The sequence below is a fragment of the Anarhichas minor genome, unplaced genomic scaffold (genome assembly GCF_050575085.1).
Source record: "Anarhichas minor isolate MPS153535 unplaced genomic scaffold, ASM5057508v1 ptg000136l, whole genome shotgun sequence".
Classification (NCBI taxonomy): Eukaryota; Metazoa; Chordata; class Actinopteri; order Perciformes; family Anarhichadidae; genus Anarhichas; species Anarhichas minor.
The window spans coordinates 10,369,815-10,394,861 of record NW_027466582.1 but is presented as its reverse complement, the minus strand read 5'-3'; the positions used below and the strand labels follow the sequence as shown (position 1 = coordinate 10,394,861).

The 25,047-nt window shown below is 40.1% G+C and overlaps 1 protein-coding gene across 1 annotated transcript; it reads left to right on the top strand.

Moving 5' to 3' along the window:
- enpp1 (ectonucleotide pyrophosphatase/phosphodiesterase 1) lies at positions 1-23,948 on the top strand. Its single transcript, XM_076084157.1, has 23 exons — positions 1-135; positions 4,345-4,417; positions 7,244-7,307; positions 8,697-8,794; positions 8,877-8,956; positions 9,820-9,939; positions 11,012-11,121; positions 11,245-11,310; positions 11,411-11,483; positions 11,793-11,901; positions 12,898-13,029; positions 13,146-13,177; positions 13,315-13,442; positions 15,076-15,145; positions 15,982-16,069; positions 17,019-17,203; positions 17,638-17,677; positions 17,754-17,914; positions 19,424-19,559; positions 20,246-20,320; positions 21,271-21,403; positions 21,825-21,969; positions 22,134-23,948. Exons 1-23 carry the CDS (start codon positions 1-3, stop codon positions 22,284-22,286), a joined length of 2,406 nt encoding a protein of 801 aa, XP_075940272.1. The 3' UTR covers positions 22,287-23,948.
- Positions 23,949-25,047: the final 1,099 nt, after the last annotated feature.

The following is a 25,047-nucleotide window of genomic DNA, read 5'->3' as shown; positions in this document are numbered from 1 at the left end:
ATGGAAGTAACCAAAGGAGTGGACCCCTCGGCGGGACAGGCTGCGCCTTTGTTTGGGCCACCGGAGCTGGAGAGCCAAAGGACTAACGCTGAACGGGGAAAGAAGAGGAATAACCACTGTAAAATCATCACTGGGGTACGTTCAACGGAGCTAAAACCTCCATGTCTGACCACCTAACTCTTCACTACAAACAATAATTGGAGGCCACATGTTGTCACTTTCACACTCTTACAGTAAAATATCACAGTTTATTTGATTTTTTTTAAAAGAGCTTTTATGTCAGAAATTGTGTCTTGCTGCACCTTTTTACTTTATTACCAAAAACAACTTTAATAAAGTGCGTCTGAGTTGTGCTCAATACACTTTATCTAGTCATCTAAGTGATATTTGTATCTTTAAAAGGCGTTACAGTGTTACTGTTGGACCATAAAATGTGTCTATAAACTAGAAATGTGTCCATAAACTCAAGTAGATTCTGAGTTCACAGTGGTTGTTAGAGCTGGAAAGATTAGCCGATCAACAACAAAAAATAAGGTCAGCAACTATTTTGATAGTTGATTAATTGTTTCAGTCATTTTTCCATCAAAAATATTGAAAAAGTGCAAAATATTTTCTGTTAACCAGTTTCTTTAAGTAGAGAATGTGATGCTTTTCTTAGTTAAGTATGATTGCACACTTCAAATCTTTGGGTTTTGGACGTGGTTATACCAAACGAGACATTTGAAGATGTTGATGTGGTTTGGATGGGAAGCTTTTACACATTTTCTTTTTTTACATTTTATAGACAAAATGAATCATTAATCACCAGGAATCAAAAACACACAGTCTCAGGTCTACATTTCCACAATGTTTACTCTTCGTATAATCCACAGCCGCCAAAGAGTCGAGACTGTCAGTGCTGCCAGTGTGAATGTGCACACCAAATGTTTTCACCCTAGTGCAAAGAGACAGAGGCCAGAAGTGTCTCGACAGGTGGAGAAGATCCACATGTATTATTATTCAACAGGAAAGGACCTTTACAGTACTGATCGTGATCCAAAAGACTAAAGTTTAAGCTGACAGTTTGAGAGCAATGCAATAGTTCACTATTTCAGGGATTTAGAGGGGTGTCAGGGGAGGGAACAGTGAATGGAGAGGTGTTGTTTTTTAATTGAAGAAGTTTTAGAGCTGCAACTAGAAGTTATTTACATTACCAACTAATCTGCTCAAATCTGCAAATACTGCTTCTGAAAGTCAGTATTCTCACTCGCTGTCTCTATCTAGCTTATGGAGGAGAATCTGCTTGGAAAGTAGAATGACTTATTTTGTTTGTGGATGTTATTCTTATTACAGAGGAAAAGACTCCGAGACAATAGCAGCCTTTATTGTCCACAGCTCCTTGACACATTGAGACAAAGCACAAATACTCTACAGAGAAACTAAATCTGGGATACATTTGAGGCTTTACATGGAGACTAAAACCATAATAAAAATGTTATTATATGTACTAGACGCTGCCTTTATTTGGCTGTGGTCAGGGCTATATCAGAAAAAAACATGTTATTTTACAGTAAAAGAATGATAATAAAGGATTGATCAGCTGACAGGTAACACACCTTTTTAAACTATTTACTCGTAAACTCTAGCTAAAACCACAGGCACTAGTATTTCCAGCTGCTTGGTACTGATGAAATACACATGTGGCAAAGTCTAGACGATAATATACTCTTTCCTGTCATACATCAGCCCCTGTACAGCTGTTTGTAATTGTGATACTGGTTCTTGATGTACTGCAGTGTTGTTTAAGATCTTGCAAAAGGATGTTTGCAACATCTTAGCACTAAGGATAGAAAGCACGGCTATTTTTACTCAAACATTAGGACTACTCATTCGTTTTTCAGACTCGTCGGAGACAGTTTTTATGCTTTTTTCCGTCTTGTGGACTTTGTTGTGCTGTCGCAGTTTCATGTGGACTCCCAACAGTCTAATCATGTCTTTACTGTATAGACAAAACTCAAGGTATCAGACAAGTAGGTTTCCACCAGACAGACTGTTTACTTTCACAACCCACGAAAACCACGTCTTTCCCAAGAGTCTTGTCCAATCCAGGCCTCTCCCTTTCTCCCTCTCCCTCTACATCTTTAGCTGGAGAAAGTAAGTGCACAAACCCAGACTGCACGCACACATAGCCGCATATTTTCATACCCATCTAGGAATTCTTGTGTATGTGAATTATACTAAATGGATTACTCATGAGTGATGGTTCCCACAATCCTGCTTTTAAGACTGACTGCTACAGATCTGAGAATGATTCAATTAAAGGTCATGAATGAGTACAGCATGTATAATATATTGTTCAGTCAGAGGGTTGTATTTGTCTTAAAACAAGGACAAATAAGCCACAACATAACTTGTTCCCTGTGTATATCAACGCTGGTTTAACATCCTCCTACAAGTGAGTGTCTGTTGGATTTATGCGTCTTATTTAGCTTTATTTTAAGTCTTAGTTTTGGAAACGGAACAAAGATAAAGTTGTCGGCATTGGATAAAAAGGATTTATACTCTACATTTTAAGTGAAAACATATTTTTCAACACTGGTGAAAAGATAAGGACAGAAAAGGTAAATAAGCTTAACGATACATAAACTTTAATTTGGGCTGGGCAATAAATTCAATATGATAATTTAGCGTCTTTCAGTGGTATTTTATCATCATGAAATCATATATCGAGATATTGTGATGCACAATTACGTTTGATTGATAATAACAAGTACATACTAACTCAAAATTTCTTGGAAAATCAGATGAAACTCAGTATTTGCGTGCATGCAAACATAGGTAGTGTATAGCTGGAAACATTTATTTATTTATACAAAGAATAGACATAATGCAATATTGTTGTGTAGAGAGAGAGGAGAGGAGGATGTCATGTGATGAGGAAGCAATTACAGTTCCACTTGTAGCTCCTTCTGGTCGGGCCCCAGTAAGTGGTGCCAGGATAAAGCTGAGGGGTCACAAGATGGTTAGATTGATTAAACACTTTTTGAAAATACTGCTTACAAACTCCACACTAATTAAACAACCATGTAAACCGCTGCAGGCCTGGTGTAGGTGTCAGGGGGCTTCAAAGTAAGCAGCCGCTGAACACCCACTTCTCTAAATAAACAGACTTCTTTGAAACGGCCCTCAAATTACAAACCCTTCGCCCCCAGTGAGCAGCCATCTCTGGGCCGATATGAGTCGAGCATTTGATAGAAAGCAGCTAAACTTACTTCCTTCTTTCACTTTTCAATTACTGATTACATTTGGACCGTTGTAGATGGTGTACGGGGGAAGCCGGAAATGCTTAGGTTACACTGGGCAGTGTTAAAGCAATAAACAACAGTCCCTCCCTCGCTCAGGGCTGCAAGACCCTCATTCCATCTTGAATAAAGATGAACTCTCACCGAAAAAACAAGTAAAAAAATGAATGAATCAAATATTGGACAAATAAAGTTAATAATACTAAAAGTATTGTTAGCAGCTCTGTGAGCCACAGTGCTTTGAGCTAAACGCTAACATCAGCATGCTAAGATGCTCACAATGACAATGCTAACATGCAGATGTTTAGCGGGTAATGTTTCCCATGGTCAGCATCTCAGATTAGCATGTTAGCATTAGTAAAGCCAAGTAAAGTACAGCTGAGGATTATGGGAATTACATTAGTTTGTAGGTATTTCGTCATAGACCAAAATATTGGACTACATTTTGACAAGTCGGTAGATCTCAGAAGCATGAATGTCTGAATACAATTTCTCGCCAGTCCATACATAGTTCTTGAGACATTTCACTAAAAAACACGATTGTATTCTCATCGTGGTGCTAGAGGAAAAGTCAGAGGATCACCAAAGTTTGTAGGATTCATCCTGTGGGGAACATGAATTTTCACACTGAATTTTATGGCAAATCATCCAACAGCTGTTGAGATTTCAGTCTGGACCAAAGTGGTGGACCAAACAACAAACATTGTCCATCCCTAGACAACAATGCGAGGATGGATATAAAAAAAAACAGTTGGAGCACACTTACTGTTGTTGTTTATCCAAAATGTGCTGATTTATGGCTTCTGTCAGGGAGCCAGAAGTCGGTTGCAGCGCGTTTATATTATGGTCACAAGGCATGTCGCTGACACTAGAGTGTGTCTAGAGTGCCAGTAGAATAAACCGTTTCCAACACAGTATCATGCAAAATATCATGTTGAAATCCAAAGAATTAAATCGAAACATCTTTGGTTATGTTTGTTGATATTTCCGCTACATGTTATTTACGAACTGTTATCTTCAGGAACTTCAACAAACATCCTGACATTTGTTCTCTGGATTGAAGGTTCTGCTGCTGTGCTTACTGGTGGTCATTCTGGCTGTGGTGCTGTCACGGAGAAAGAGCAGTGATGGAAAAGGTAAGCACTGTCTTCATTTCACAGCTGGAGCATGTTTTTGATTCCGTTTTGAAAATGAATGGTTTAGCAAATGTTAGTTAGTCTAACTTAAGGAATGCAATCAACCCATTCTTTAGACTTCAAGGATACACAATATGATTTGTAGTTATTAAGATGTTTTACAGTTCTGAGTTCGGCGCCCCCCTTGTGGTGTTTTTAAGGCCAGTTTGACACACAGCAGTGACCCTATTATGAATGTGTGTCACACGCATTTCGTTGTATTTAATTCTTGATTGTTGGTGATGTTGTTGTGGAGCACTCTGCTGTTAAATGTCTTCCTGTTGAATTAAAAATAAATTAAACTAACTAATTGATCTGATCAGTGGATAGTAGAAAGCACTTTCCATAAGGCTTATATCTTATTTTTTACAAGACAAAAAAACTGCCAATAAAATTATTGAAAAGATAATAATTTATACAAATATGGGCTTTAATTTGTAAAATCTGTGCAGTGCTGCTCCAAGAAATGGGAACAAACTGTTGAGCCCCCATTCGCAAATATTGCTGTTCTTACAGATAAGATTTCTTGTCCCGTCACTGTGAGCCAGAGGTGATACAGAGGCGAATGTACTGAGACTGCATATAATTTGTTCACAGGATGTGTTTCTATCAGGGTGGTGCAATCCAAGTTTTGCCACTGTTGCAAGACGCGTCATAAACACACATTTAAAGCGAGACAGGAATGTTCACCCGAGGTTGGCATGTCTTCTGCAGCTATAGATTCCCTCTGGTTATACGTGGGCAGCGGTGCAGTATACTCTGTTGCAAACCGCTTTGCCGAAACACGCCTCTTCCATTCCGGGGAGCAGCGGTGGTGGCTGTGGGCAACTGCCGCCAGCCCTGGGCGGGGTGTGCCCTCTGCTGTGGCAGTCCTCTTTAACTTATATTTCCCACCCCGCTGACATGAAAGCCATTTGGGAAGAATAAATCTTGACTCTGCCCTCACCCAGACTCTTATTTTGCCATTTTCCACATATATGCAGCTTTGTTGGAACGTCTACATCTTTCGTAACGCTGCTTTCTTGGTAAGGCCTTTGGACGCAGATTAAAAGAAGTGAAAATAACCCAGGACTCTACTTCTTCCTAGAGGCTCACAGTATGAAATGCTGAGAGTGGGTTTTCCCGTGGATTACAGACCACAGCAACTTGTCTCCTGAGACGGAGCATCCCTGTGTTCGGTCCAAACCACACTGCTGGCCTCGAGAGGCAGCGAGGAGGGGCTTTCTCACCGACACGCTAAGACTCCCTCTGTCATTTGTCCAGTTAGCAGCAGACTTGACAGACTGTTTTGGGAGGACAGTTGCTGTAAAGGTGAAAGAGGTGGTCCAAAGCTTCCTGCTAACAGGAATCTTACTGTGGGAATGACCTTGAGCAGTACATAGTTTGTTTCCAAATGCTCCGGAGAAAATAATACAGGATACATTCCATTTGTATATTATACCTGTGTTACAAGTGCTTGACAAATACTTGAAGATTTACTTTAAAATCACACTTTATTTGAACACCAAAATGAGAAACACGAGTCTTATTTATGTGACTCTTGACATTTCTTTCCTCACCAAAGACATCATCCTCTGTTTACATCCCAGATTTAGTGTTCGTTTTGAATACATCTTAATATAGCGAGCTGTCGACTGTGTAAACTGTTCACTCTTCACCCACGTTGTTATATCACGAGGAGGAGGAGAGAGATTAAATGTATAATTTAAACCTCGTTCTTTGGAAATGTAATCAGAGGCGTTGTCTGGTGAAATCCAAGCACACGATATTGCTCTGAAAGCTCCTCACACAGCTAATGATCAGGTGTTGTTATATACGATAGGTTGGGTCAGCTAATCACCCCGAGTCACACATTTATCATCACATTTATGTAACCGTTAGAGCTGAGTCATCAAAAAATATCATTCAGGTTTTATAGGAAGAGAGAAGAGATGTCACCTGACTCTGCAGGCTGACGCGGTTAACACCTAGCTAGTGAACAGAGCGGAGTATTTGGCAGCTAGAGAGCCAGATGTGTTCTCGGTGGAGAGCTAAAAGAAGAGTAAATATTGGATTTACATTTGTAATGTTGTCAGAAACATGACTCCAGATGAATGCTAATGTTGTTGTGTCTGCTGGATGTGTAAATATGTGCGACTGCTGTTGTAGGCGTTGTAGGTTCTCAGATTATGTAAATGAAATGAGTCAAAGATAGTGAGGTCTCTTGCTTCACATGAATGTATGGCCTCAATTGATATAAATATGATGTGGTCACGAGCTAAATGATCACACCTCTATTAAGAAAAGCTGTTTTACAATCCCCTCCAGCACAAAATCTGATGTAATAATGTTACGGTCGAGTGTGTAGTCTTTGTTCGTGGAGTCTGTCTGTGTTGTTATCCATTTATGATCTTACGCAACATATGCATGTGGTTCGCAGAGCTTGGCATATGCTGTTAATGTAAAAACTTGTTTTCTCTCTTATTCTTCTGTAGTTTCTTAACTCTTTTGCTGTTTTGTTTTAAGTCTGTTTTTTGAAACTTTTCTGCTGCCGTCTTGGCCATGGCTCCCTTGCAAAAGACATTTTGAATCTCAATGGGAAAACGTCCTGGTAAAATAAAGGTTAAAACTAAAACAACCTCAAGATAGATAGTTTTTAGGGGGTTATAAGATTTCTCGGCTCAGTCCTAACGCACTTTTTCTTCCAACAGTCTGGTTCTTTAGTCTTTTTTAAGTCTGGTCTCTCAGTATTGTGTTACTCTATAATAATGTGCCTCTTTTTACTGACTGAACACTCCTCTTTTCCAGCTGAAGGTGAGCTCTGGCTGCAGGCAGCAGATGAGGGAATTCAACAGCCACAGTGTCCACCTGGGTAATACAATACTCTTGTTCTGCTGGTGAACTGATGTGGTTTTAATAGAAAACAACACCTCAAATCTCAGCTGGCCTAGTTTGGATTACAGCAGCTTCTCTGCTCCTCTGTGCAATATCTCTCAGCATGTTTTGGTGCTGAGAATGAAGCTTTTCATCTGTAACTCCCACAGTTTTCCTGAGTGGAGCCCGTTGTTCCCAGTAGGCAGTTCTTAGTGGAAATTAAACTGTGACCACAGAGAAAAATAGAAAGGCTTTTCTGTCACTTTGCTGTCACTGTCTGTCTTTTAGCAGTGACCCAAACACATGATTCTTTTTTTTATTGACGGTGGAAAAAAAAAGAAAGTAACAGTTTTTTATGGAAACCAGGCTAATGACTCTGAGTAATCAGGCATGTGTTAGTGAGTGTATGTGCGTGCGTGCGTGCGTATGAGTGTGTGGTCACATGTTTGTGTGTTCCTGCTTTGGTAAGGGAGTAACCCCAGACAGACTCATTATACTATATGGAAAAGAAAACCTGTGGCTCCATCAAAGCTATTTTTGGGTTTGAAAGTATCTTTAAGCAAATGAATGTTGTCTGTATGTTTATCTCAAAGGCACTCATTGTCTTGGGTTTGTCTATGTTGTTTCTGTTGGTAAACCACACTTTTATTTTATGAAAACTTAACACGCAAAGAGGAAGCTCTTCTCAAAACTGCTGATTGAACATGTTTTCAATGTTCAATCAGCAGTTTCAACATGTTAATTGTTTTAATTATTGTGTAATATTATAGTATTAATAATTCATTTGTAAAATCTTTAATTAATTCCTGATTTCATGGTCCAATTAGATATACATTATTGGAATGGTTTATTATCATTTACATGACACATGCTGTCCTACAGTTTTTTTTATGTTAGTGACAGCATGTGTCACATGACACATCATTTAACAACATCCTGCATTACTTGACACAATCTGATACTTCTGGTTGATATTTAATACCTCCTAGCCCTATGTAGCTGCAATATTTTGATATCTGTATAATAATCACACGTTTTAAAGCATTAACCTGTAACTCTTGCAGATAATTAAATTACTGTAGTGCTCCCAATATAAGGGCGATGCCTTGCTTTGGGGAACAACAAACGTCTCTTAGTCACATTTCTCTTCCTGTTCTCCTCCTCTGTGTGTTTGTGTGGTCTGTGAGGTCACTTTTTTTCCTCTTGCCTGTCCAGTCAAAGACCTGCTTTGTACTCTCTACACAGACCTACTGTACAACACTACTGCTACACTCCTGGTGCCAAAGATATCCATGTCTCCTGCTGAGTAATTATTCCGTTTCCCATTCACAAAAGCACCTCAGTGTCCACTTAAAGCATCTTTCTTCCTCTCGGTCTTCCCACACAGTTTCTCCAGGTCTCCTCTCATCCTGGTGTCCTTGGACGGTTTCAGGGCGGAGTACCTGAAAGAGCACAGCAGCCACCTTCCTGTCATCAACAAGTTACGTAAGTCACCGACATTGTTGACTCCACAGCTCTTCGTGGTTTACTAAGCATCCCGGTGTGACTGGACTTTACTGTGTTGCAGGAAATGACGGAACAACGACGCCATACATGAGGCCTGTTTATCCCACGAAGACCTTTCCCAACCACTACAGCATTGTGACTGTGAGTCTTTTCTGGTCAGGTCACTGGGTCAGGGGTTGATTTATTGGACGTGTTGTTTTGTCTGACTTGTTTTGTCAGCGGTGGAGGAAAAACTCATAAAAGTCCTGCTTTCAAAACAGAAGAATGCAGCAATATTCACTTCCAGTTAAGGATTAAAGAGTACTCACTTTACAGGCTCCTGTCACCTATATATATACTATACTGTGTATATATATATATGAATATAAATATATGAATATTTACTGAATTGTATTGAAATGCTCTCCAGCTGTTTCAAGGGTGGCTTCATCCACAGGTGCCTTCCCCGGCTGCATTCATTTTCACAGGGTCACAAGATAAATCTGGGGAGTCGTGAGATGATTAATAGGACACGAAAGAAGAAAAAACAAAGTTCTGCTCCACAAATTTATATTCATTTCAAGGAATTGTTTTGTGAAATATTTGATAATTTCATCTCTTTTGCCCTCGGTCAATTACTTCAACAAACAATAAGAAGTTTAGAGAGGAAATGTCTCTTTGGTGGGAGATGCTAAATACTTTGTACAATGGAAATCATTGTGGTGGTTCTCAACCTATGGGGTCAGGCCCACATCAAAGAGTCTGAAGGGTTGTAAAATAATTGATTGGGCAGGAACGATGAAAAACACATTTGTATTCATTGTATTCTATCATCTCTGTTTGTGAGTTTTAAATCCTTGATTCTCTAACAGTTATTTAAACAAAACCATCTGAGAAATTTAGAGGAGAAATGTCTCTTTGGTGGTTTTACTAGCATCTCATACATTTGATATCTAAAACGTAAAAAGAAATCCCCGCCGCTACAGAATAGAAACCGCTTACCGTGACTTGTTTTTTTTCTACAGGGTCTTTATCCTGAATCTCATGGGATTGTGGACAACAAGATGTACGATGTGACCCAAAACGCTTTCTTCAGCTTGAGATCTGAAGAGAAAACTAACCCAAAATGGTACCAAGGAGAGCCAGTAAGTGCAACCTTGATATTGTGTGCAAAGGTGGAAATTCACTGTTCAGTGAATATTGGTCCCAAAACTAACTTAATACCCACCCCCATAGGGGAATTAAGTTTCCATTGATCAGGGCCACAGCAGGGCAGTTCATGGAGATTCTGAGCCAGACAGTATTTTCTGTAACATATAGAAGTTAACACGACCTGATTTAGTGGTCAACCTGACATGAATCAGGAGAAGGCACTTACCTTGTGTAAGAAATATGAAGCACTGTGCTCAGATCTTCATAGCTGAGACTCCGCTCCCCCAGGTGCAGTAATGAGTTTCTTGATATAATTATGGATTCTGCTGGGGCAAAATGACAGCTTGTTTAGACGCTTTGTGGTTCCCGTTTCAATGAGAGGTCTTTTAAATCTCATTCCTCAACTGTGTGACAGGCCGCTCCTCTAGAAAATACTCCATGCAGCAGCCGTATGACTTTCCAGGAGTGAAGGAGAAATAAATGAGTGATGACTCCTGGAATTAATTCATTCATAATGAACCAATTCAACTAAGTGCATCTGCCAAAGCATGTTTACAAGTCTGCTCCGTAAACTAAACACTTCTACCTGCAGATCAGTCTCTAGGTATTGATTTAACATCAACATATGCAGTTAGATTTTCATCAGTCTTGGTTGGGCTGTGAGGGATTACACTTTTATCCTAATAGACTAAACTTGAGATGTACTGAGATGAACAAATGAGGTAATAGTCTGTATACATTTTAGTCTCACTGAATTATTCATGAACCCAGATGACACTCATCTCCCCTTGTTTTGAATTCTTTATTTTATTTTTATTTTCCTCTCCTTTTTTTCATCTCTTCTCTTTCCTTTTCCTTTTCCCCTTTCCGTCTGCTTTCATCTCCTCTCCTCATCTCATCTCATCTCCTTTCCTTTCATAACCTCTTCTTTCCTCTCATCTCTTCTCCTTTTCTTTCCTTTTCCTTTCTTCCCTTCCGTCTCCTTTCTATTGTTTTCCTCTTCTTTTAACTCCTCTCCTCTCCTCTTCTCTCCTCCTCTCCTCTCCTCCCCTCCCCTCTTCTCAGCTCTGGATCACTGCCATGCGTCAGAAACTAAAAGCAGGAACCTTCTTCTGGCCTGGCTCAGATGTAAGAATCAATGGCACTTTCCCAGACTTATACAAGTCGTATGACAGGTAAGAGCGATGCCATTTTGTTCTAAATTTCGGACAATTCTAAATTCATGACAAGAATATTAATGGCATACCGTAGTGGTGTTTTAATGTGTTCATAGATAATGTGTTTTTTTTTGTGAACAGGAGCATTACTTTTGAGCAGAGAGTGTCGACGCTGTTTGAATGGCTCAGTTTACCTCAGGCAGAAAGGTATCACAATGTTCTCCATCATCATTAAAACATATTATGTTGTGAGTCGCCATCAAAACCCACTGAACGTCTCACTTAACTGTTACCTTCGTAATTTTAGACCTGACTTCTACACTTTGTACCTGGAGGAACCTGACTCATCAGGACATAGTTATGGACCAGCGAGCAGCCAGGTTAGTCTGTCGCTAAACATTAAACCTGCAACTATAAGCTGGTTGTTGATTACCTTAAAGAACAACAGACGAGACGGAACAAGTACATATATGAGGTTCATTCTTTATCTTTGGAAACAATAGCAGGACAAAATCAAGGTTGTGAACCATGCTGACGAAGCCATTTTAGTCCATTGAATCTGATAATTATTTATTTGCTGAATGAAGTTATTCTTGAGATGTTTTCACGATGGACTTCCCTGAATATTGTTCACCTGCCGGAGTGACGCGTGAAATCTGTGAAAGCTTTAAATGCTGTTGTGCCTTCAGGTCCTTCAGGCCTTGGAAAATGTGGACAAGATTGTGGGCATGCTGATGGATGGCCTGACTCAGAGAGACCTGCACCACTGTGTCAACATCATCATCGTATCAGACCACGGTGAGATAACCACACAGCTGTGATACAGTCTATAGTGCAATTTTACAATTGGTTAATTACAATTTGGTCAAAAAGTTGACCAGACAATCATTAATAGAGAAGTGAAGTCCGTCTTTCAGGTAAAATTCCATAAATTCTTTAAAATGTACAATGATAATTTTTTTTTACAAACCCAAGCAATTCAGAGGAAGTCGTATTTTCCGTCCCTTGTGTTTCATTTAAAGCTGTGCATTTGCTTCCACACAAACTCAGGTCATCTCTCCTAAATACCTGTGGTTACACAGTAGTAAGACGTAGCATCGTTGAAAAGCCTGTGTGCCAGTGAGGCGGACTTTAGAGACTTCGTGTCTTCTTCAAATGTTTGACTTGGTTGAGTGACTGCACCTGGTACATGAGAAAAATACAGTTCCATGTTAGCGAGAAATCTGATGAAAAATTAGTGTTATCTGGGAGTAAACTGGTGAAAACTGTTCTCAGTGGTATGTTAGCAGGATATTTTGTGAAGAGAAGTGTTTCTGGACATCTGGAGACCAGATGTTTACTGGGCGGGAATCAATGTGGTTTAGGGGCGACGCCCAGTTATCTTCACCAAAGACATAATTTCCAAGAGAAGATATGCATTTTGTTGTGATGTCCTAGTTATTAGTTTGCAGCAAGCCATCAAGGACAAGAAACAAGAAGGAGTCATCAGTGTTCACATATCACACAAATAAAATACATTTTAAAGGCTGTTAAACCGGGAAACTGACAAAGTAACTGCATTTCTCACTAGATCAACCTTTATGTCCCGACAGAGAAAGAACATTCAAGTTGAACAACAGCAGCAAAAACAAAAGAAATCATGCACATACAGTAGAGTCATGGATTTTGGTGCTCAAACTTCACATATTTCATGCAATCATAGCTAGATTTGTCAAGTCTTTACAAATTAAAACACAAATCTTCACCATATATAAGAATAAAAAAACTGAGGACAAATTTATTCATTTTTTACAGGCATGGAGGAGGCTTCATGTGAAAAGGCAGCATATGTGTCAACCTACTTGAACAAAACTGATGGCTTTGCTGTCATCCAAGGCGCGGCTCCTCGCATCCGACCAAGTCGCCTCCCAGAGGATTTCTTTTCCTGTGAGTTCCTGTTGATAGCACCCATCTTCCCCTTCTTCACAGCTTTGCAGCATCGCTCAGTGTCAGTTTGTCTGTAACCAGTGTGGCTGACCTTGTCCCTGTGTTTTACTCCTCAGTTGACTATGAGGGTCTGATGAAGAACCTGTCGGTATGCGAAGTATTCCAAATTTGACTTTTGTGTTGATAAGAACAATGAAAAATTATCTGCTTGCTTGACCTCTCGTCAAACAATCCCATTCTCCCTGTGCTGTGTGTTGATTCTCCTCTGCTGTGTCTATTCTGAAGTGCAGGACCGATGACCAGCCAATGAGGCCGTACCTCAAAGAAAATCTCCCCAAAAGGATGCACTTTGCTAACAACAAACGCATAGAGAGAGGACACCTCTACATGAAGAATGGGTGGCAGGGTGCGCTGTAAGTCACCAATCAGTCCATAGATTTCACTGTGTAAGGTCAATACACTTTGTCAAGAATGGAATAAAGAAGCTGAAAAGAGGACAACTTTTGGAAAGCATGTGGTGTTGGGGAGTAAACATTGAATCAGTCAAACTCCTTTGAAGTTTGTTAGTTTGAGCTTTTTGACCTTATACAAATGCATGTTATCACGTGACTTAAAGTCCCTGACACCAGCTGATATAAAGATTCTGCCAAAACACACTTATATGTCTCTTCAAACCAACACGGAAAAGGGAGTAGCCTAACTGTAGTTTCTCCAAAATCTCAACAATGTGTCATGCAGACCGAGGTAGGTCTCTTCAAACCAACACGGTTTGACCCGACTCAGCTTTGGCCCAAACACGGCATGCTGGAAGAAATCAGTTCATGTCCGGTTTCCCGACATGGCTGAGGACTTGGAATGAATGACGCCACAGAATGTACTTGCCAAATTCTGCCTGCTGATGCTCTCATTATTGAAAAATGAAAAAAACAATATGCAGTTGTACAAGTACAAAAGAAAAAGCCACACAAACATCTCCAAACAAACCTTGTGCATATTCGCCTACATGCAGCCTGGAGAAGCACTTCCAGCCTTGAGTCAGCTCCATTCACTGAAGAAGAACATTAGAAGTGGTTGAAAATTCAAAGGCCTGTGGACCTTTGAGCTAATATGATTTTACACACGTTTAGTTTTCCTCTGTTCCTTCAAAAATAGATAAAAAACATTCTCCAAACTGCTATCTGTAGCATAAAAATAGCCAAAAGGGCTGATCCAGCAGATTTTTATTATTATTTTCATAGCAGAAAATGCAATGACTCTGTCACTACCTTGGGCAAGGAGGGCCTGCAAGAAAGAAAAGACAGTCAGGGAGAACATTTTAATTAGCCCCTTTTGTTTTATGGTTGCCAAACTCTGTGACGTAAAAAGCATTTGAGAATTTAAAGTGCAGCAGGGATGCAAAACTACCTTTACCGTACATCTAATTTAATGTCAATCTTAAAATGTAAAGACAAAGCTAGAAAACAAATGACCTACGACTGTATTCCTTTAGCTTGGTAAAAGACTAAAATACAAAGTTTAAATAATATAAATATAAAGCCGTGGTGCTTGTCATCGCATCTCACAGAGTTAACATGGAATGGACAGTACAACGTAAGATTTAGTTACGTTGATTTAGTTTATGTGCAGTGGAATTTACCAGAGTATGTTCACGAATGTAAATGTCTGCTGATGGGGGGGGAAAAAAGTTTCCTTTGGCCACACAGAAGTTGAAGCATTTAGAGTAATTAGTGTTTGCCATCATTTATAATGAATGAGGGACAGTATGTTGAAGAAGAGTTGTACGACTCGTTTGATGGAGAGCAGCCATGTAATCATGGAAAATTGTTTCAAGCTGAAGAATTCGGTCCACTTTAATACAGTTGCAGTGCGATATGGCTCGCTCTTTAGCTTATATAGACTCGTCTGACCATGAAATTGAAATTGAATATGAGATGAAAACACATGCCAAGAACCATCAGCGTTTTTGTAGCTTCCACCCTTCATTTCTCTCTGACTTTGTGTTTATTTGAACTCCTCAGACAAAATGTTTCTATTCTATTCCGACAGTAATCAACAGGAACTCAAGTACTGCGCCGGTGGATTCCACGGCTCAGATAACCTCTTCCCCAACATGCAGGTCAGAGGAACGACAGAACTGTGTGTGCATCCATCATGATACGTGTTCATCACGATATCCTGTATCCTGAGAAATAAGGGAGTCTGGAAGGCCCAAACTTTTACTTTTTAACTTATAGAATGTTTTAGAGCTTGAACTGGCCTTCAGAAAACAGACAAGTGTTTCTGCTTCAGTTACATTTGGTCCACTGTTGTCACACGATTTAGGAGTTAATGTTGAGTCTAAATAAAAGACACCAAAGTAAAATACGCAAGACAAACCCAAAAATACTGTGGAGCTCTAAAGCTCTACTCAAGCACAGTAACTACAGTTGTTTTGAGAAGTTGCTCTCCACCTTCACATTCTCTGCTGTGGATAGAGTTGGTTTAATTGTGAAATGCGTTTGTGTCTGCCCACCTTCATGTTAGTCATCACAAGACTTGAGTGTATGTTTCCGTCCGTGGTTTCCTCTGGACTTTGACCTGGTTAATTAGCTGACAAGGTGCTGACTTCTCTGAGAAAAAGATCTGTGCGTTCATAAAAAATATCTACACACAGCAAAGAAAAGTGTGCTGAAAATAGAGTTTAGTCACCTGCAAATATCCCCAAACCCACCCAGCCAACATGTTTCCTAGAAGACTGTTCAGGGTTGTGTGTAAGGTCATTTTACTGCTTTAGTTCATGTCAAATATTAACACGTGTTTGACATTGTGTTATTTACAGAAAGAGTTTAAATTAAGCTTCCCTTTGCGGTCCCAATGGTTTTGTTTGGATAGTTCACTGTACTCTCTCATTTTCAAATGTCTCCAAATAAATGCATACATGTCAATATGTTAACGTGTATCTACTTTTTCCAGGCGATCTTCATCGGCTACGGTCCAGGATTGAAAGCAAACACTGTTGTGCCTCCTTTTGAAAACATTGAAATATATAACCTCGTGTGTGGTAAGGGAACTCTACTTTATCCTCACTTCCTGTAGCTTCTTCTTTAGTCTTTTATTTTAGTATTTGAAGGAATACTTTGACTATGTGAATGAAAATGGGTTCTATATTTACCAACGAGTTTCCCCTTTACAGACATGCCCACTTTATGATAATCCCACATATTTTGCAAACAGTTTAAATGTGTATTTTTTTTCCGCCTACTCTAAAAATTGTGTATTTTAATATTACTGCATATTGGGTTCCCTAAACAGTCTTGGAATTGCATAACTTGGGTATAACTAAGACTCTTCTGAGTAGAATGAGCTAGTCCCCATAGTAGCCACCGACTTTCCGTGAGAGAAGCAGGAAATAAAGAGCGGCCACATCAACCAGATTTCTTAAAAAAAAGAGGAACTGACACAATCAGATGAAGATCCACGGTTTAGCCCAGGTGTTTAAACCAAACAGTAACACACAAAACATGTACGACATGGACAAACTATATTTGCTCACAACTACAGTTAAGTAGGGAACGTATTAAGGTCAAAGTAAGTACAGAAGCTCTCCAAAATCTAGTAGTTAACATGTTAGCAACAGACAGATGATGTTCATTGTACACATTTTCCCTTACAAGTAATTTGTTCAGATAATATGATTACGTATGTCTTACAAAAAGGGAGAAAAAGCCCGATATATATATATATATTCAATGGACATTTGTTACTGTCTGTTAGCACTCTATATGATATGAAGAAACCTTTTATGAAGGCCACTTTCTTCCTTTGTTTCGCTTAAATATAGTAGTTTGAAATCTGTGTGATCCCTCATCTCTACTGTATGATTATATCATTAAATATTATTTTAAATTGGCCGAATTTATGAAAAGAATGTCAAAAATATTGCTGACATGCTGTGTTACGTCCAGTGTGTGTGATCAAAATTAACAGTTTTTCCTCTCTTTCTCCTCTAGATCTTCTCGGTATTCGTCCCTCTCCAAACAACGGCACTCATGGCAGTCTGAACCACCTTCTGAAGAATCCCGTCCACCTGCCATTCCACCCAGCGCAGCTCTCCCATGACACCCCCTGTGAGGCCAGTGACCCAGTCCCTGCAAACGATCTGAATTGCACCTGTACATCCCAGAACAAGGCAGCGGTATGTGCCAACAAGTTATTGAGGTCACGGCAGTGCTTGTCTGTTAGATTAGTCCACCACTTTGATCCCGACTGAACTATCTCAAAAACTATTGGATGTATTACCATGAAATGTGATGAAGATACTGATGTTCCCAGAGGATAAATGCCACTTAGTTTTCACTTATCCGGTGTAAATGTCTCAACTTCTATCAGTAGAAATACAGAAATACACACATTCATTATCCCCTCAGGATGAATTGTAAAAAAACATTTTTGGTGTTACAGTTAATGTTTCCCTCTCCATGTGCTTGAGCCCGTTCAAATATATATAGTCTTATAATATATTATATAATATATAATATATATTTTAAAACGTCACAGGCTTTATACACTGAATGGTGAAAGTGTCGATTTTAATGTATTTACCACATACTGACAAGAATTTACTTTTAGGAGACCAATATGAACAGGGATCTCGTGACAACTAGTACCAGTGAGTATTGTTTTGTTTTTCCTTTAATTTTTTGTCAGAAAACTTCGTGTGATGTTTATCCATTTTCCCTTTTTAGGTGTCAAAGCCACTTTACGTCGCCTCCACCAACCCTTTGGTACCCCTCGAGTCGTCCAACCAGGCGCCACCTTTTGTCTCCTCCACCAATCCAACTACCTCAGCGGATACAGCAAAGACCGCCTCATGCCCCTGTGGGTGTCGTACACCATCCAGCCTCTGGTGAGTCCCCTGTTTGGAGCCTGTACAGATGAGTGGTTCCGGCTGTATTTCATCTGTGGTTGATGCATGGCAGGAGATTGTTTTTGAGTTTCTGAATCCCTTCTCTAAGCAGCTGTTACTCATCTTCTGCGCTCATGTTGTCTCAAACACTTCTTGTCTTTCTCATTATGCGGTTGAGGTTTAGTGTAAATCATGACTTCAGGCAGAGTGATACATTCCCGGGAGTGTTTACACTGTTGTACTATTCTGTCTGAATGATGGAGCTAGTGAGGATGTGTTTTCATTCTGGCTTTACCCAAACATAGTTCAAGCTGAATATGGTTGTACTTTATTCTCTGTGTTCATGTTGTCTTGAAAGAATCATGGTTTGGATTGTTTTTTTTTATCTGTATTTTGCTCAACCCACTTGTACACCCACGGAAAACTTCAATTTCACAGTTTGTCAAAGTTAACAACTCCATATGACGCTAGCTTCAAGCTAATTTACCCACTATAAAATCAATTAATCATTGAAAAGCGTGAGGCCATGCTACATTTCTATTCCCGCACATATAGGATATTGTAATATATGCACGGCTTTTTATGCTTTATATTTCTGCCTGTAATCAGACACAATGCTGATCACAGATTCTCCTTATATTTTCACATACGTTTCCAATAACGAGCTATATAAACTGTTATACTGTTATAGATTTATTCAACATTGATTTTGAATTGTATGCTCGCCTGTAAACAAATGTTTCATTTTTAGCCATGCTAGCAGCTTGACTGTTACTATTGGTCCACCACTTCGGTCCAGAGTGAAATGTCACAACAATTGGATGGATTGCCATTATTATTTTTTTACGGCCATTCCTGATCCTCAGAGCATGAATCCTAATGCATTAGGTGAACATATGACCTTTCATTTAGCACTATCAATTGGTCAAAACTCTCAATCCGTCCAGTAGCCTATTTTGGTATATGACCAAATACCTGCAAAACTAATGGCATTCCTACCAGTGTCAGCTATAGGCTACCTTGTGTTTCCTGCTAATTAGTAAATGTTAGTGTGTTAACATGCTAAATTAAGATGGTGAACATGGTAAATATATACTTTCATTGCAAGCTGTTAGCACGCTGATGTTAGCATTTAGCAAAAGGAACAGCTGACTTGCTATTTGCTGAGTTTCTTTACGTTACTTTAGCAGTTAATTGAAATATGAGGTAATTAACTGTAGGTTTACAAAGTGAACAGTCTTACTGCTTTACCTATAATGAGCAGCAAGTTGTATCGTCCTTACCTGGAAACCTCTTGGAAATGATGAGCCCTAAAATAAAGAAAATTCAACATTTTCTTCTATGACAGGAGAGGGCAGTGAGCTGAGATTATCTTTAGAAAGCTCTGCAAACAGAAACAGCGCAGTGTCCTCACTGACACTGACAAAGCAAAACCAAGCCAAGTGATCTTGTGCAACACGCAAGTGTCCCGCTCCAAACTGCCAACCACTGACTGAACCCCTCTCTCAGACCAGAGTCCGACCCCTGAGCCCAGAGTTGGAGGAGTGTGTTCGTGCTGACGTACGCATCCCACCGGCCACCAGCCAGCTGTGTCTGCGCTACAGAAACAACTCCACTCTGTCCTTCGGCCTGCTGCATCCCCCCAGTGAGTGTGTGTGTGTGTGTGTGTGTGTGTGTGTGAGTATGTAAGTAGTGGAGGGGGTCATAGAACGCCATCCCCAGTCGTGTGTTGAATTCAAGTTGACGTGTTTCTGAGCCACATTCTCATGTAAAAATGCACCCATGCTTTTTGTCTGCTCCAGTAAAGAGTGTCCCATCCCCCCCTTATTGCGACACTGTAGATTCACTGTATTTGTAATGAAATTCAGGTGTCAGGTAGCTCCACAAAGGGAAGTGACTGACTGAAAGAGAGAAGTAAAAGCTCTGAAACAGCTGTGAGAAAGTTGGTCTTACCAAAATTAGACATTTTATTTCCCTCATGGCTCTGATTTGTGCAGTTAAATGAAGCTTGAGCTGTGACTTGCTTAATCGATAAGTCGGTTGGCCGGGAATTATTGTGATGTGAAGTTTTACATATTTAGAGAAAAGGAATAAAAAAAATTGATTGAACAAAATTAGGCAGATTAATGCATCATGAAAAGCTGTAAATGACTTTACCTCTTTGTATTTATCTCCACCAATATGTGAAGTATCTGTCTCAGCCAGTTAGTTCTTTATTACTGCTTTTCACTGTGTATGTCAGACTTTTACAACATACAGTTAACGTTTTAATTCCAGACCTAAATTGCAAACACATACAATTTTACTTCTCTTCTCATTTTCTCTCTTTAGATCTGAGTGCCAACGGACCCGAGACAGACTCTCTAATCACGAGCAACATGGCCCCAATGTTCCCTGCATTTAAAGGTGAGTCACTCTTCCAAATATCTGCTCCTGGTTTTCTAGCTGCACCCAAAGCTGTAGGTGGGAATCATGCTGATGCACGAGTTAAATATTGAATTCCAGAGACGTCAGAATGGTTAATTTGCCAACTGAATGGGAGCGTTTGAGCTGAATGAGAGCTGAACAATTAAACTAACTAGTGAAGTGAAGAAATACTCTGGATCACAACCAGACATCATGTCAGGCTCTGTTTTGTGTACTCTTGTTTTCCAAATGCAGGTATTGTAGGTTGTCCCATGAGCCATTTTTATTGCTCAATATTGTACTTTTTCTTAAAAACATGCCATACTTTTGGTTCTTAAATACACAGAACAGGAGTCCAAAGATCTAAACACTGTGATTATATGGGACTACTGTACTTTGCTCTTTATCTAAAGCACAATCAAAAGGTTTTGCTAGAGGAACATTTCAAGAGTTTATCCTCGTGCCGTCTGACTCCAGGCACTGAAGCTTTCTTCACAATAACATTCACTTTTTAAGGTCTGACTCACCAGATTGTGCAAACAGTAGATGGGAGTACACATGAAATCGTTCTTTGTGTTGAAATGATCGATGTTATTTGGTAACTTGAGGATTGTGTTGGGTGATTAATGTATTGAAAAGTTGAGTGTTTCAGACAACACAGCTCTGGTCGGGTTTCCACTGGGACCACCCACACTATAAATGGAAAATCTCTCTCACTAGTTTGAGGTCCCTTTGGAAGGAAACCCCCATCCATGTACTGTTGTTTGTGTATGTTTGAGGCCTCTATATGAATCGGCGAACAGATGCTGCCCCCTGGTGGCACATCACTGTGCCCACACTGTGTGAACCTCTATGGATGGGTTCTGATTAACACGTTATATCTTGTTCATCAGTTGTCTGGTAACTTTGAAGAACTAAAAGGGTCTTGTGTGTACTTTTCTTAACCACAGCTGTTTGGATCCATGTCCATGATGTCCTTCTTCCAAAATATTCACAACAGCTGAACGGAGTTAACGTCATGAGTGGGCCGATATTTGATGAAGACTATGATGGAAACGTTGATGCGCTCAAAGCAATCTCAAGGTAAGTCAGCGGCATATACTTCAGGCGATCGATTAGGGCTGAATCCAACAATTAGTTGCAATTAATCTGCCTATTTTCTTGATTCTTTTTTGTCAGTGTCTTTTATTTTACAAAAAAGTCAGAAAAAGTGAAAAAGACGCCCAATTCTATCTTCCCCGAGCCCAAAGTGAAATTTTGAAATAACTTTTTTTGTCCGACTAACAGCCCAAAACCCACATTTATTCAGTTTGCCGTCATAAATAAAATGCTTTTGAAGGGGTTTAACTTAACCGGCAGGTAATTTGTTTGAGACCTGGAGTTGTGACCCTGTCGTCCGTAGATGAGGTCATATACATTAAGCTCACATCGTGAGTTAAAACGAGAGCTTTCTATAAAAGAGGCAGCAGTTTTTAAAAAAACCTGAGATCTCTTGTTTCTCCAGGAATGAAGCTCCCATCCCGACACATTTCTTCGTGATCCTGACCAGCTGTGGGAACTCGACCTTCGGCCCTGTTGACTGCGAGGGTCCCCTGCAGGCCAAGTCCTTCATCCTGCCCCACAGACCCGACCACACTGAGAGCTGTGCTGTGAGTTACACCACTGAGTCCTCTCCTACGCATTTCTACACACCTACTTCTGTAGAAACCTGCTGATAGATCCTACAGTGGAAAAAAACAACAACGAATGAGTACGTTTTCTTTGTTCCTCTTTTCTCTCTTATTTTTTCCCTTTTTTCGATTTTTCCCCTCAGAACGGGTCAGACGTGACGTGGGTGGAAGATTGGCTGCAGTTTCACACGGCACGAGTCCGAGACATCGAGCTCCTGGCAGGACTCAGCTTCTACCACGACAGGTTATCAGTGGAAGAGACGCTACGGCTCAAGACGTTGCTGCAGACTGCGTGAAATTTCAGACATTATCAAATGGAAGCCATATTGGTCTGCACCACAGGCCTCAGTCCACATGGGCACAGTTAACGGTTGCCTCACTTGTTTCCTGTGTCCAAACCAAATTGAGCACAACATTAAGTTCCATCTGGGTTTTTTGTGATATGTCCGATTCCCCCCAAAGTGTATAATTAGTCAATGTCTGATAGCTGTATATTTGTTTTTTATGGATGATTTTATAGCTTTAGAGCTCTGCAGCACTGAACCAAAGACGGCGTCACATCTGCTGAGTGGCTCCAAAGTATTTCCTCGGATGGGAACAAAATAAAAGGGAAAATAATTATTGATGAAAGACGCATCTATTTATACGACAATTGCTTTTATTGGCATGGGCACATTAAGAAACACATGACAATCTGGAAACAGTTGTGTCTGCTGGCACACATCTGGACAGCTGCCAGCAGCAGCCTCAAAAGCACCAGAGAATTTAAGAAATAGGTTTTGCAATACAAAAAGAAGCCTGCCAGATGTCATTGTATGTTTATGGTTGTTATTTTTGTATTTTCTTTATACGTCACCAATGTTGTTTTTAGTATTTTGTGAATTTTTGGTTCGGTTAATGCCATTTTGGAGATAATTATACAGTTTTGAGTGTCTGTAGACTGTATGCGTGGATGGATAATAAGACAGATTTGCCCCTGGGTGCTGACATATGACAAGCCTCTCACCTCTCCTACATAGGAGCGATACACCCAGACTGAAAGAGACTAAATTACTGCAAACAGTGTGGTTCGTTTTAAGGTTGATTTGTGTAATTCTGTGCTTGTTTTCACTTTAAAGTTCTTTCACGCCTTTTTTTTACATTTTTTTTGTCTCATTGTAGCCATTTATGTCTTTTTTTTGGTCATTTTGCATCTCTTCATGGTCATTTTGCTTCTAATGAAATTCTGCAGGTAAAGCTGCAGAACTGTCAGGTGCAGCTGTTGGTTGAACAACCGCTGCTGAACTTCAGTATTTAGTTGATGCTGGAGATGAGGAGAGCTGTCTGTCCCCAGTATCAGTAATCAATTATTCAGCCATGAGTGTTTGTGTGGGTGTGTGTTCTGGGATCAACGCAATTTCTGTTCAGTCTTTTTTTCTTTGCTCTTAACAGCGACTGTCTTGAAATTAAGGTTGGCAGGTAGTTTGAGGAAAATAAGAAAAGTTCAACAGATTTTGTCACCTCAATCATGTATTCCAGTATTCAGAAATGGCAACTATACGGTCAGATACACAATTTCATATAAAAACTTTTCTCCACTGACCTCGTGACTTGTATTCTTTATTCCTTACCCATTACACAAAGAGATCAGGGCTGCACAGAAACACTTTCTGCATAAAGTATCCAACAAAATGTGAGAAATAACCAACCAGCAGGTTCTCTGTTGGCCCTCCCCAGATTGCAGCTGTATAGTGAACTCAAAAAGGAAGGAAACCGAGCTCTAGATTGGTTTCCTCTGTGTATAAAATCTGCTACTTCCTCAGGCTGACCACTCCGGCAGTGCAGCGCACCTGAAGGTAAGAGATCGTGCAGCTTTCTGCTCTGCACCACTTTTGACTCTGACCTAGTTCTCATGTCACAAACTTGAGATTACTTTCCTTTTGAGGTTCCTTTTTGTTTTTGCTGTAGTCAAAGCGATGTCCCAGTTGGGATTTAACAACAAAGTGGTAGTGTTGAGCAAATGTTTTGTAATGGCAGCTCGCAGTTAGGTCATCATCAATGGAAAAATCCACAGTGACAGTTGCTGTAATGAGTGAACTCAGTCTAAACGCAGCGTTTCAGTGGAAGTCCCTCTCCTCTGTGCAGTTTATCATTGTTACTCATCTCCTGGTGTTGTGCTGACTGTGTGAGGCATATCGACGTTCTGCATTGTTTTGCCACATGTTGACTGAGGTATTTACATCTGGATGTGTTTAGTAACATCATTTGTTTCATGTGTAATCTGTGGATGTTTGAGCGTTGCGTGCGTCTCTCAGCACAGTGAAAATGAAACAAAGTTTCCATTTTTGTCAAAAGTTTCCTTTTAACTCCAACTTTGCTCTGCTTATTTTTAGCTGACATGACATTTCTGTGATGAGCTGTTGAGAAATACTTGTGAACCCGTTACGTGGTTTTAAAAGAACACAGATGTCAAAACCATGACTTACAAATTCCTGCAAGGTATTTTGACACTTCCAGCTCACAGCAGTGGTTTGTGTGATCTCATCAGGTTTTGGAAGAGCAGGTCATTTTCTCTAAAAATAAAGGACCCTCAGCCCTTGTGGTGTGCGTGCGTGACCATGACAGTCGTTGGGTTTATCTGTGGTGATGAGTCTGGTTGTGAGCGCAGACATACTGCAAGAGCTGACTCGAGCTATGCAGTCGCTTGCACAGGTCTTCCAGGAAGCTGCAGCCTGGGTGGGAAACGCATCAGAGACCCTGTGACTGGTTTGGTCTTTCTTGCGGCTTTCAGACTTCGTATTTGGCTCCCAGTGTCATCAGTCCTTTACTGTCACTGCTGTGATGGGCAGATACGGGCTCCCATCCTCTCTTCTCGGATGGTAAATCATAGTGACCACTGAACCTTTTGCATACACATGCGTGTGTGAAATGACTCGCACTGACGTGACGATGATCATTTTCTATACAAGTAAAAGCCTCTTATCAAACCGCCAAACTGAGAGCTATTGTTACTTCGAATGAGGAATACAATTAAAATGTCCATCACAACCTTCCCCTGTTGAGCATATTTCACATCTT